Here is a 14,032-nt window from a genome sequence, read left to right on the forward strand (position 1 = left end):
ATAATGTGTCCCTGAACAAAGGGGGGGGGGGGGGGGGGGGGGGTCAAAAATAACAGTCAGTATCTACAGTGCATCTCCTCATGGACTGCACCAGATTTGCCAGTTCTCTCTGTGAGATGTTACCCCACTCTTCCACCAAGGCACCTGCAAGTTCCCAGGCATTTCTGGAGGGAATGGCCCTCCCCCTCACCCTCCAATCCAACAGGTCCCAGATGTGCTCAATGGGATTGAAATCCGGGCTCTTCGCTGGCCATGGCAGAACAATGACATTCCTGTCTTGCAGGAAATCACGCACAGAATGAGCAGTATGGCTGGTGGCATTGTTATGCTGGAGGGTCATGTCAGGATGAGCCTGCAGGAAGGGTACCACATGAGGATGTCTTCCCTGTAACACACAGCGCTGAGATTGCCTGCAATGCCAACAAGCTCAGACCGATGATGCTGTGACACACCGCCCCAGACCATGACGGACCCTCCCCCTCCAAATCGCTCCAGAGTACAGGCCTCGGTGTAACGCTCATTCCTTTGACGATAAACGCTAATCCGACCATCTCCCCTGGTGAGACAAAACCGTGACTCGTCAGTGAAGAGCACTTTTTGCAAGTCCTGTCGGGTCCAGCGACGATGGGTTTGTGCCCATAGGCGACGTTGTTGCCGGTGATGTCTGGTGAGGACCTGCCTTACAACAGGCCTACAAGCCCTCAGTCCAGCCTCTTTCAGCCAATTGCGGACAGTCTGAGTACTGATGGAGGGATTGTGCATTCCTGGTGTAACTCGGGCAGTTGTTGTTGCCATCCTGTACCTGTCCCGCAGGTGTGATGTTCGGATGTACCGATCCTGTGCAGGTCTTGTTACACGTGGTCTGCCACTGCGAGGACAATCAGCTGTCCGTCCTGTCTCCCTGTAGCGCTGTCTTAGGCGTCTCACAGTACGGACATTACAATTTATTGCCCTGGCCACGTCTGAAGTCCTCATGCCTCCTTGCAGCATGCCTAAGGCATGTTCACTCAGATGAGCAGGGACCCTGGGCATCTTTCTTTTGGTGTTTTTCAGAGTCAGAAGAAAGGCCTCTTTAGTGTCCTAAGGTTTCATAACTGTGACCTTAATTTCCTACCGTCTGTAAGCTGTTAGTGTCTTAACGACCGTTCCACAGGTCCATGTTCATTCATTGAACAAGCATGGGAAAGTGTTTAAACCCTTTACCCGTGAAGATCTGTGAAGATATTTGCATTTTACTAATTATCTTTGAAAGACGTGGTCCAGAAAAAGGCACATTTCTTTTTTTTGCTGAGTTTATGTGAAACATCAAATAACTGTCAGTGCTTTAAAACCACCATTAGAGTAGACTGTTGGTTTACAGGGCAAAGCTACAGTACAATGAGAAGAACTAATCAGCTAGTTGTCTTGTCGTGGAGTGGTCTCTTGTTCCCTCTTGTTGCTACCCATCATTCATTCATTTTCCTTTTCCTCATGTCATTCTTCTACCCTCTTCTGTTTCCTCCCTTATGTCATCTTCCCCTCCCTGTTGGGTTTCTCTGCTGGTGTCATGTGGGTTTCCAATCGGAATGCTGTCACCTCACCTGTCTTGTGTTACCATGGAGACCATGGCTAGTGTCTTGATGGACGTCCATGGCCGAGGTGGTCTGAACATCTGTTTGAGATATATATTTCTGTGGGATTCATTTTCTGTTTATTTTCATTCACCACGGACAGACCCTCTCCAGCCGGTCCGAGACACACTGAATGTTTTACACTCCGTTAAAGGGAGAGAAAAGAGCGATTTGGAGAAGGGCAGAGCTGGACAGAGGATGTGTGTGGGTGTATGTGAGGCTACTTTGAGCCAGTGTGTCTGCTGACAGGAGGAAGCGTTGCTCCTCCGTGTGTGTTGGTGTTCCTCTGTGTGAAGGAGAGAGGAATATATATTCTTAAAATACAGTGTTTTGGTGAGCCCTCAGAGCTTCCTGCTCCAGAGAGTACTATGATATTAGTCAGACAATGACTCTTGACAGGAAATGTCCATTTTTCCTGGTGTTGTCTGGAGCAGAAAGGCCTGACGTCTGTTTCCTCTTTATCTCAAGGGCAGTAAGAGCAATGAGCACTTACACTGCAGCTTCTGTCCACGAATAATCAGATCCTAAACCTCTGCAGTGATTACACACACACACACACACACACACACACACACACACACACACACACACACACACACCAACAGCCTCCTTTTATTCCTGCGAGTGGAGTGAGGTATCATTTAAGCATGATGTCAATGTTCGGAGAATGACGATCATTTAAATTATGATTTGATTAGTCATAAAAACCCTAATCATTCATTTTGTTTGCATGAAGGCAGGGATAAAAAGGGGCGAGTTTCACTCACGTACAATACTGCACACACCCCCCTGAGAGGTTAAGGAAATGGGGGTTGGCTCAGGAGAAAGATTGACAGGTCTGATATCGTCTCAGGTGTTTCAAGGGCGACTGGACTCTCTCGCCGTGGCAACCATCAAAGCCCTGACGACGGTGATGCACAAGTCACCTGCTGCAAAGGTGAAACACACACACACACACACACACACACACACAACCCTTCCAACATATCCATATATAGACTGATCCACACAAACAGTATTGCTAACAGTTTAGTCCCGCCCCTACAGGAGGTGTTCAAGGAGCGGATTGGCTACACTCACCTGTTTGAGGTTCTGGTCTCCCTGGGCCAGCCCTCCAGACACCTGCTGAAGGAACTGATGAATATGGTGAGAGATTCCCTTTGTCACTGGAGTTCTTCTGTTCTTCTCATATTAAAGTCCAACCTATTCCCCATAGTAGACTACTTTTGACAGGATTTTACATTGACTTTAAATGCCGCTGTAACACAAGGCCTATTGCTTTTTAAGTGTAAGGCCTAAAACCAAAATGCACTAACAAGCCTTCTACTATCTATACACTGATTATGGGCATATTGTCTTCTGGCTCATAGTCACAGGAGCATCACTCTACATAGAGAATAGGGTTGCATTTGGGACATAAAACCCCCTGTATATCTGTGCACTTACCCGCTGTGTGTCGTGTCTGCTCTCCCTCCCTCCCTCCCTCTCTCTCAGGCTGTGGAGGGTGAACACAGCTCGGTGGGTATCCTGGGCATCAGTAACGTGGAGCCCCTGCTCCTCCTCATCCAGTGGCTCCCAGAGATGGACTCTGCTGAGCTGCAGGTGTTCACTGCCGACTGGCTCCGCCGCCTCTGCTGCATCAACCGACAGACTCGCGCCACCTGCGTCAACGCCGCCATGGCCGTGCGGCTCCTCGCCACCCTCGGGCACCACGCTCGCCTGCACCGGGCGTGCGCGGAAAGCCTTGTCGGTTTGCTAGGGTCACTGGGGAGCCAGTCGCTGAGCGGTGGTGAGCTCCTCCAGTTACTCAGGCTTCTGAGGCCGCTGGAGCCCGGGCAGGCTCACCCGTACGTGGGCCCGGTGTTGAGGGCGGTCCTGGGCATGGTGCGGAAGCAGGGTCTGGAGAGCGCCATGCAGTACTTTGATCTGTCACCCAGCATGGCTGGCATCGCCGTGCCAATGGTGATGCGCTGGCCGGGCCCCGCCTTCAGCTTCCTGGCCTGGCTCTCATTGGACCAGGACCAGCAGGGACTGCCCGGCAAGGGGGACAAGAGGAAGCAGCTGTACAGGTGAGAGAGACGGAGGGTGAGAGAGACGGAGGGTGAGAGAGACGGAGGGTGAGAGAGACGGAGGGTGAGAGAGACGGAGGGTGAGAGAGACGGAGGGTTGAGTGATCTAGGGAGAGGGATGGATGGATGGATGGAGGTGGATGAGGTAGAATTGGTGGTGGAGGGAGGGAGAGGGACGAGGGAGGGAGAGGGACGGAAAGAGGGATGGGGAGAGACAGGAGGATGGGGAGAGACGGTGGGTTGAGTGATCTAGGGAGAGGGATGGATGGATGGATGGAGGTGGATGAGGTAGAATTGGTGGTGGAGGGAGGGAGAGGGACGAGGGAGGGAGAGGGACGGAAAGAGGGATGGGGAGAGACAGGAGGATGGGGAGAGACAGGTTAAGAGTGTGTAACGTGCTCTGTTGTCTGTTCCTCTGTAGTTTTTTCACCCCGGGAGGAACGGGCTTGGAGGCCTTCATCAGTTCAGCAGGGGTACTGGTGGTTGCCGTGTGCACCAAGAAGGAGTACATGACAGTGATGCTACCAGACTACTCTTTCTGTGACTCACTCTGGGTGAGTGACATCATCACTTTTCTGTAGGCTTGTCTGTGTCATAGAATTAAATATAGACCACTAGAATGGATATATCTCTATGGTCTGTATGGCTGACTGCCGACAGGGTGAGTTGTGGGAGATTGAGTCCTGTGTGTGTGTTCCGCCCACAGCACAGTATAGGTGTAGTCCATGTACCGGGGAAGAGGCCGTTTGGACAGAGTCTAGTTTACATCTATGTAGATGGACAGCAGAAACTGTCAGCACCACTCAAGTACCCAACCATGACAGAGGTGAGAGTTACCATGAATTACATTGTGTGTGCGCGTGTTGTTTAAATACATTTGTGTGTACGTTTTTGCACGTGAACTCATATTCAGTTCCCTGACTGTGTTTCTGCCCCCTCAGCCTTTCACCTCCTGCTGCATCGGCTCAGCAGGCCATCGGACCACCACGCCACCCCCCTCCCAAATCTCAGACCCCCCCTTGTCCGGGGCGCCCCCTTCCGCCCGCTCCTCCCTGGGGGGCATCCTGTCGACCCAGGGCTGGGGGAGCCTCCTGGGGGGAAAGCCTGAGTCGGTCACCAAGTTGATCTCGGCGGGGACGCAGGACAGCGAGTGGGGCAGCCCCACCTCCCTGCAGGGCCAGCTGGGTAGCGTCATGGTGTTCCATGAAGCACTGCAGCCCAACCACGTCAAGGCCCTCTGCAGCCCCGGTGAGAGAGATGGGGAGAATCTAAATAGCATTTCCTTGATTCCTCGCATCCTCTCTTCTCGCCTCCGTCTCAACCTACTGGATGAAATGGTCAGAAGGGACGGACCTCTGATGTTCTCATCCAATGGGTTTTGAGGAGGAGGCGACGAGAGAGGACGCAAGGATTCAGGGAAATGCAATTGGGTTTCTCCCGTAGAACGATTTTAAAATGCATCCCTGAACGTTCCTTCCTTCCTTGAGATAATCTCTGATCTGATCGGGATTGGATTATTGAAGCCGATGGACTCTCCATTGATTCTGTCCCTGAAGTGTGCACCCGTTGACTCCTCTTCATGCTTTTACAGGCATTAGATTGATGTAAGCATTGGCTGAGAAAGTTTCCACCATATTTCTCACACCTCTTCATTTCTGTTGGATGTCCACTTCGGGGAGAAATCTCGTCAATCAGATGTTGTCAGAACAGCGATTTCTTCGAATGAAGGAAGGATACATTTCATGAGCATTGGAACATGGCCGGGGACAGGGTTATAGTAATGTTATCTCATCTTTGGTTGGTTTCCTTCTCTTCTCAGGGCCAAACTGCATTTCTCCTTTCAAGACCCAGGAGGCAGAGCTCGGTGACCTCGCAACTAAACTCCTGCTGCACTACTCCCCCAAGGTGATTGGACGAGGCTACTGTCAATCATTTACCTCATTACTCCCCGCCCATGCTTTATTATTACAGTCATGGATGTTAATGACTTGTCAGTTATGACAGTCATTGTAACAATTCATTAGTTCCCCTGGTTCCTATAGGCTTGTCAGTTGTGACAGGCGGTGTAACAAGGAAATATGTCTCCTGGTTCCTATAGGCTTGTCAGTTGTGACAGGCGGTGTAACAAGGAAATATGTCTCCTGGTTCCTATAGGCTTGTCAGTTGTGACAGGCGGTGTAACAAGGAAATATGTCTCCTGGTTCCTATAGGCTTGTCAGTTGTGACAGGCGGTGTAACAAGGAAATATGTCTCCTGGTTCCTATAGGCTTGTCAGTTGTGACAGGCGGTGTAACAAGGAAATATGTCTCCTGGTTCCTATAGGCTTGTCAGTTGTGACAGGCGGTGTAACAAGGAAATATGTCTCCTGGTTCCTATAGGCTTGTCAGTTGTGACAGGCGGTGTAACTAGGAACCAGGAGACATATTTCCTTTAGGCTTGTCAGTTGTGACAGGCGGTGTGACAAGGAAATATGTCTCCTGGTTCCTATAGGCTTGTCGGAACCCCATCTGTCTGGACCTGTCCCCCAACCTCCTCCATGGGCGTCTGACTGGGAACAAGGTTGTCAACTGGGACATCAAGGTATGATTTAGGAATGACAACATATTCTCCTAATTTTATTGTTGAATATTTGATTGGATGGTTAATGGGTGGTATGTAGTGTAGAGGTTACATAAGTCAATCAGTAGCTGCAAGATTGCTGTTTCCATTCCCGGCCAGGCAATAGGGTGTTGTCTTGGGGGATGGTTACAGGGCAAAATTATATTCAATGAGGTCTCTGGTTATTTTCCCCGTTCTGATTCTGCCTCTGGTTAATTTTCCCCGTTCTGATTCTGCCTCTGGTTATTTTCCACGTTCTGATTCTGCCTCTGGTTAATTTTCCCCGTTCTGATTCTGCCTCTGGTTATTTTCCCCGTTCTGATTCTGCCTCTGGTTAATTTTCCCCGTTCTGATTCTGCCTCTGGTTAATTTTCCCCGTTCTGATTCAGCCTCTGGTTAATTTTCCCCATTCTGATTCAGCCTCTGGTTAATTTTCCCCGTTCTGATTCTGCCTCTGGTTAATTTTTTTCCGTTCTGATTCTGCCTCTGGTTAATTTTTTTCCGTTCTGATTCACACTCCTGTGTTCAGGATATGATCAATTGCGTGGGAGGTCTACCTGTCCTCTTCCCCATCCTGGAGCAACTCACCCTGCTGACCCCTGAGAACCACACCGCTGCCGACCCCACGGGGTCAGAGTTGATCAGCCCCACCCCTGACGTGGCCACCTCCCCTGGGGACGGGGACTGGGTCATCTTGCCCTCCAACAGGTCCTCAGGTGAGTCCCCAAACACATCATGTTTAGCTTTAGGTGATAATACAAGCGTTACAGTTATTGAACTGAAACTAAGTGTGTGCCTGTGTGTGTTTCAGAGGCGCGTCTGGAGAAGAACCTGGTTGCCACGTTCCTGCTGGTGCTGAAGCACTTCCTGCAGCGTCACCCCATCAACCAGGAGAGCCTGCTGCACTCCCATGGAGTAGCCACCCTGGGGGGACTGATGCAGAAGGTTTAGACACTCTGTTAACGCTTTCTTTGTCTGTCTGTCTCTCCCTCTGGCTCTTTCATTCTCTCTTTGTACATGTAGATGGGGGTAAAGTGACTATGCATAGATGATAAACAGTGAGTAGCAGCAGTGTAAAAAAGAAAGGGGGGGTTGTCAATGTACATGTTCCAGGTTGCCATTTGCTTAATTGTTGCAGAGGGAGGTGTTTAGTCCCATGGTCCTTAACTTAGTGATGAGCTTTGTGGGCACTATGGTGTTGAACGCTGAGCTCTAGTCAATGAACAGCATTCTCACATAGGTGTTCCTTTTGTCCAGGTGGGAAAGGCCAGTGTTGGAGTGCGATTGAGATTGCGTCATCTGTGGATCTGTTGGGGTGGTATGCAAATTGGAGTGGGTCTATGGTTTCTGGGATAATGGTGTTGATGTGAGTCATGACCAGCCTTTCAAAGCATTTCATGGCCACCGAAGTGAGTGCCACAGGCGGTAGTCATTTAGGCAGGTTACCTTCACTTCCTTGGGCACAGGGACTATAGTGGTCTGCTTGAAACATGTAGGTATTACAGACTCGGTCAGGGAGAGGTTGAAAATGTCAGTGAAGACACTTGCCAGTTGGTCCGCGCATGCTCCGAGTACGCGTCCTGGTAATCTGTCTGGCCCTGCGGCCTTGTGAATATTGAACTGTTTAAAGGTCTTGCTCACATCGGCTACGGAGAGCGTGATCACAGTCGTCCGGAACAGCTGGTGTTCTCATGCATGCTTCAGTGTTGCTTGCCTCGATGCGACCATAAAAGGCATTTAGCTTGTCCGGTAGGCTCACGTCACTGGGTAGCTCGCGGCTGGGTTTTCCTTTGTAGTCCGTAATAGTTTGCAAGCCCTGACACATCCGACGAGCGTCAGAGCCAGTGTAGTAGAATTCAATCTTAGTCCTGTATTTACGCTTTGCCTGTTTGATGGTTCGTCTGAAGGCGTAGCGGGATTTCTTGAATGCTTCCGGATTAGTGTCCCGCTCCTTGAAAGCAGCAGCTCTAGCCTTTAGCTCAGTGCGGATGTTGCCTGTAATCCATGGCTTCTGGTTGGGATAGGTACGTACGGTCACTGTGGGGGGGGGTGGTGTGGTGCACTTATTGATGAAGCCGGTGACTGAGGTGGTATACTCTCAATGCCATTGGATGAATCCCGAAACATATTCCAGTCTGTGCTAGCAAAACAGTCCTGTAGCATAGCATCCGTGTCATCTGACCACTTCCGTATTCAGCAAGTCACTGATACTTCCTTCTTTAGTTTTTGCTTGTAAGAATTATGGTCAGATTTGCCAAATAGAGGGCGAGGGGGAGCTTTGTATGCGTCTCGGTGTGTGTAGTAAAGGTGTCTATAGTTTTTTTTTTTTGTGACATGCTGGTAGAAATTAGGTAACACGGATTTAAGTTTGCCTGCATTAAAGTCCCGCCCACTAGGATGAGTATTTTCTTATTTGCTTATGGCCTTATACAGCTCATTGAGTGTGGTCTTAATGCCAGCATCAGTTTGGTGGTGGTAAATAGACTGCTACAAAAAATATAGACAAACTCTCTTGGTAGATAGTGTGATCTACAGCTTATCATGAGGTACTCTATCTCAGGCGAGCAATGCCTCAAGACCTCCTTAATATTAGACATCGCGCACCAGCTGTTATTGACAAACACACCCCCACCCCTCATCTTACCAGACGTAGCTATTCTGTCCTGCCGATGCAAGGAAAACCCAGCCAACTGAATATTAATTGTGTCATCGTTTAGCTACGACTCGGTGAAACATAAGATATTACAGTATTTAATGTCCTGTTGGTAGGATAGTCTCGTGCGGAGATCATCCAGTTTATTTTCCAGTGATTGCACGTTGGCCAATAGAATGGATGTTTGAGGCAGGTTACACACTTGCCAACGATTCTCACAAGGCACCCCAATCTCCACCCCCTGTATTTCCGTATTTTTTTCACGTGAATGACATGGATTTGGGCCTGGTCTCGGAGAAGCTGTATATCCTTCTCGTCAGACTCATTAAAGAAGTAATCTTCGTCCAGTTCGAGATCAGTAATTACTGTTCTGATATCCAGAAGCAATTTTCGGTCATAAGAGACCAGCAACATTATGTACAAAATAAGTTACGTGCAATGCAAAAAAACCACACAAAATACCACAGTTGGTTAGGAGTCCGTAAAACGGCAGCCTTCCCCTCCGGCGCATTATCAACTCTCTCTGTCTCTCTCTGTCTCTCTCTCTCTCTCTCTGTCTCTCTCTTACTAATTCTCTCTGTTTGCATGTGTGTTTTTCTCTCTGTGTAGCTGCCTGCCAGTCTGGTGGATGTGAGTGTCTTGGTGTCTGCTCAGCTCCTGGTGGAGCAGGTTACCTATGAAAAGAACCAACAGCTGCTGCAGCAACTCCACACACACCTTCTGTTCAACTTCAGCATCTGGAACCTGGGGGACTTCCCCATGCGCATCGGTGAGCACCTGGGACCATGGGTCTGTGTGGGGGGGTTCACGTGTGAGTCGAAATGATGGTGTGATTGGTTGAAAATCCAGGAACAAGTTGAAGTTTGTTCCACCTGAGCAAGTCAGAGACCACTATAATGACACACCACATGCGTTTGATGGACCCTTTTTGTCTTCTTCTAATGCTACATTCACCTGCTAGTCGGAACTCTGAAGTTTCCGACTTGCTAACTGGTTGAACGCGACACGTGTATAACTACGAGTTAGCAAGTCGGGAAATATCAGAGTTTGCTAGTTCTGACTAGAACGTGAACACGGCATAATGCCTCTTAAGGGGAAAGTAATCCAAAAGTAACTGACAGTAATCAAATTAAGTTAGAGTTTGGGTAATCCAAAAGTTCCGTTACTGATTCCATTTTTGGACAGGGAGCTAGTAACCGTAACAGATTACATTTAGAATGTAACCTATCCATCCCTGTGTGTGTGACTCTTGTTTCTCGTGGTGATGAAGGTCACATCCAGTACATGTCCACCGTCATCAAAGAAAACAGGAAGCAGTTCCGGAAGAAATACGGAGTTCAGTTTCTACTGGACACCATTCGCCTTTACTACGGGTGGGACTCCATCTCCCAGAATTCTTAGCTTCTGGTTTTTACTCATGATTCATAATTGTCCTATTCTAGCTCCATCTGTTACATGAGATGTATGTATTGTAATAACTGTACAAGTTCTACAGTCAACTTGATTTGTCATAAAATAATATTTATGTTAAATATATATATTTTTAAAATAAATGATTCTTAATCTGTTAGTAAGAGTGTCAGCAGGGAGGGAGATATTAGTGAAGACGACAATCAGACCATCCGAGCATCCCTCTGCGGCCTCCTGAAGTATTACATCAGCAAGGGTATGACCCAGGAGGAGATGCACAGCATTCTGGGATACATCGCCGCCATCGGAGAGGAGGAACAGGTGAGGGATGGATGGATGGAAGGGAGGAACGGACAGATGACGGTCCATGACTTGTCAGAATCTTTGTCTCTGTTACAATATTACCACTAATGAAGCCATGCATCTTATCATGGATTAACATGTATAAAGCAGATGTCCTGTAGTCAGAGGACTCCACTCCATATGAGTTCCATTGAAGACAAGATGGTTAATAGACTGGCTATTACCCAATGTGGAAGACCGAGTGCAATTCAATCTCTCTCACTTATTGACCCTCTGAATAAACCCAAGTTGTCTTCAATATCCATGTACTGGAATAACACTTAGAAATCCTATGAGGACCATTGCTGTGGTGCCGATGAGGGAGCAGCTGCCAGCTCTGTGCCTGGCACAGTGGTGAGGGCTGTGTGTTTACAGCCTGCGGCTACACTAAGGATAGCCCTGGCCTGCTGGTTACCTAGGCCTCTGGAAGAAAGCTTTCCCCCTCTAATAGCCTTCAGCTGGCTGCTCTGTTTAACTGACTGTGGCAAGCCTCTGTCTCTCAAGGCCCAGCCTCCCATCCACTCACTGGCATTCAATGAGGATCTGTTTCCTGTGTGTCCGTGTCCTTCCTCTCTCCCTCCTTTCCTCCAGCTCCTTTTCCTGTCTGTCTTATCCTCTTACATAGGTTTCTATACACGGCCTGTGACATCATGGCATGTGACATATGCTCACTGCATTGTCAAGTGTTCATCCTCCGCAGTTTCTCCTCTCCATCCTACCCATTATTAGACTGTTCTGTCTCCTCTCCATCCTACCCATTATTAGACTGTTCTGTCTCCTCTCCATCCTACCCATTATTAGACTGTTCTGTCTCCTCTCCATCCTACCCATTATTAGACTGTTCTGTCTCCTCTCCATCCTACCCATTATTAGACTGTTCAGTCTCCTCTCCATCCTACCCATTATTAGACTGTTCTGTCTCCTCTCCATCCTACCCATTATTAGACTGTTCTGTCTCCTCTCCATCCTACCCATTATTAGACTGTTCTGTCTCCTCTCCATCCTACCCATTATTAGACTGTTCAGTCTCCTCTCCATCCTACCCATTATTAGACTGTTCTGTCTCCTCTCCATCCTACCCATTATTAGACTGTTCAGTCTCCTCTCCATCCTACCCATTATTAGACTGTTCAGTCTCCTCTCCATCCTACCCATTATTAGACTGTTCTGTCTCCTCTCCATCCTACCCATTATTAGACTGTTCTGTCTCCTCTCCATCCTACCCATTATTAGACTGTTCAGTCTCCTCTCCATCCTACCCATTATTAGACTGTTCTGTCTCCTCTCCATCCTACCCATTATTAGACTGTTCTGTCTCCTCTCCATCCTACCCATTATTAGACTGTTCTGTCTCCTCTCCATCCTACCCATTATTAGACTGTTCTGTCTCCTCTCCATCCTACCCATTATTAGACTGTTCTGTCTCCTCTCCATCCTACCCATTATTAGACTGTTCTGTCTCCTCTCCATCCTACCCATTATTAGACTGTTCAGTCTCCTCTCCATCCTACCCATTATTAGACTGTTCTGTCTCCTCTCCATCCTACCCATTATTAGACTGTTCAGTCTCCTCTCCATCCTACCCATTATTAGACTGTTCTGTCTCCTCTCCATCCTACCCATTATTAGACTGTTCTGTCTCCTCTCCATCCTACCCATTATTAGACTGTTCAGTCTCCTCTCCATCCTACCCATTATTAGACTGTTCTGTCCCTGAAACCACACTCGTCATTTACTTGCTCTCTCCACTTAACTCAATCCTAGTGTGTGTGTGTGTGTGTGTGTGGGCGAGCGCCTTGGTGGAGTTGCTAACCAAATGTCTGTGTGTGTGTCCGTCTAGCTGTGTGGAGTGATAGAGTTGCTGCTAAGTCTGCTCCAGACCAGTGCTGCCAGGGACCAGCTTTTCCTGCTGCTGTTTGAGCCGGGGGCGGCTGACTCCTGCTACGCCCTGCTGCTCAACACCAAACACTCAGACCGCCTCCGAGAGCTCGTCTTCAAGGTGAGGGACCTCCTCACACATAACATAAACCTGTCCACACACACACACAATACACGGGTATGTTTAAGTGTGTTGTGGTTTTGAGCGATGGGGCTTCTGAATTTGTCTGTGTTGGACATGGAGAACTTACTGGCCTGGAAATGTTCTGGATTTATTTTTAAATGTAATTTTACTTTGAATATGTGGAGTTGGTTATGTTGTGCAGATGAGTCAATACTTTCACTAGGTTCTATACAAGACCTTTCTCTTTTGGACATTGAATGCTGCTAATGTAACATCATTTAATGGTCTTTGCCGTGTGTGAGTCCAGATGTTTGACCGCATGCTGCGCTGCGACCGTGTCTATGAGAAGAACAAGCAGAGGCTGAAGCTGAGGGAGGTGGGATACTCTGGTCTCTCCCTGCTCTTCTCTGACCTCCACATCACCCCCTCCCTCGTCAAGAGCCTGCTCAACCAGGTGCTCCACACAGGTGGGTGACGGTGTCTCTCACACCCTGTCAATGTCCACCATACCATTATTCAAATATGTTTCTGGGGACTAGATCACTCGATGGTTGGAGACGGCTCCTTCAACAGCCAATCATCAGCGTCGTTTTTAAATTCCATTCAATAAATAGTTATTGTGTCCGAAGGGTAATTCATTTGCAACTTAACAAATACATACAAACAGCAAACAAATTCAATAGTAAAAGGCAATACAAATGTTTTTTTACCGAAGCAATATCTACAGTAACGCAGGTGAAGTGGTTTCATTTCATTGGCCAATAAAAAGGAATTAGTACTGACTCCGCTTTACCCAGCTGTCCCTATAGACCTTTGTACATGTGGTGTTCAGCCCTTGCATAGTTTTGATTGGCTGGCTCTACTCCTGTGACTCCATGGGAGTGTGATTTAGTGGGCAATCAATGAAGCGTTGAGGGCTGAATGATTGGCTCGGGTGAGGCTGAAGTTGCAGGGAGTACAGACTGCAGAGAATGGCTTCCTCTCCATAAATAAATGAATGACTGGAGAAGGGCAGGAGAAGGAAATCAATGTTTCTCCAGTGTACTTCAGATTTACATTTTAGTCATTTAGCAGACGCTCTTATCCAGAGCGACTTACAGTAGTTAATGCATACATTTCATTAAAAAAAATTCTCCGTACTGGTCCCCCGTGGGAATCGAACCCACAACCCTGGCGTTGCAAACACCATGCTCTACCAACTGAGCCACACGGGACCCGTGTTTTACCCATTCAGTTATATGGACAGATCAATTAGGGTTATGTTCAGCTGGGACAAAACGTTTAGAAACAGTGAGGTACTTCCTGAACACACATTTCTGCCTTCCGTTGCAAAATGTTTTTATACGGT

At 48.2% G+C, this 14,032-nt stretch overlaps 1 protein-coding gene and 1 non-coding gene across 3 annotated transcripts in view; one reads left to right on the top strand and one right to left on the bottom strand.

Moving 5' to 3' along the window:
- LOC106574613 (neurobeachin-like protein 1) overlaps positions 1–14,032 on the top strand; it is a 46,996-nt gene that overhangs the window by 11,831 nt on the left and 21,133 nt on the right. For both annotated transcript variants that reach the window (XM_082963054.1, XM_082963055.1), the window contains 15 exons: positions 2,464–2,547; positions 2,658–2,756; positions 3,105–3,679; positions 4,101–4,233; positions 4,386–4,505; positions 4,621–4,927; positions 5,499–5,584; positions 6,170–6,259; positions 6,807–6,993; positions 7,089–7,222; positions 9,540–9,699; positions 10,201–10,303; positions 10,502–10,661; positions 12,523–12,681; positions 12,992–13,151. In XM_082963054.1, the coding sequence (XP_082819180.1) occupies positions 2,464–2,547; positions 2,658–2,756; positions 3,105–3,679; positions 4,101–4,233; positions 4,386–4,505; positions 4,621–4,927; positions 5,499–5,584; positions 6,170–6,259; positions 6,807–6,993; positions 7,089–7,222; positions 9,540–9,699; positions 10,201–10,303; positions 10,502–10,661; positions 12,523–12,681; positions 12,992–13,151 (2,557 nt within the window). The remainder of the gene's footprint in view (positions 1–2,463; positions 2,548–2,657; positions 2,757–3,104; positions 3,680–4,100; positions 4,234–4,385; positions 4,506–4,620; positions 4,928–5,498; positions 5,585–6,169; positions 6,260–6,806; positions 6,994–7,088; positions 7,223–9,539; positions 9,700–10,200; positions 10,304–10,501; positions 10,662–12,522; positions 12,682–12,991; positions 13,152–14,032) is intronic.
- Positions 13,825–13,900, bottom strand: trnaa-ugc (transfer RNA alanine (anticodon UGC)). Its single transcript has one exon. It is a non-coding gene; the product is annotated as a tRNA-Ala (tRNA).

This window comes from Salmo salar, chromosome 16 (assembly GCF_965601325.2).
Source record: "Salmo salar chromosome 16, fSalSal1, whole genome shotgun sequence".
NCBI lineage: Eukaryota > Metazoa > Chordata > Actinopteri > Salmoniformes > Salmonidae > Salmo > Salmo salar.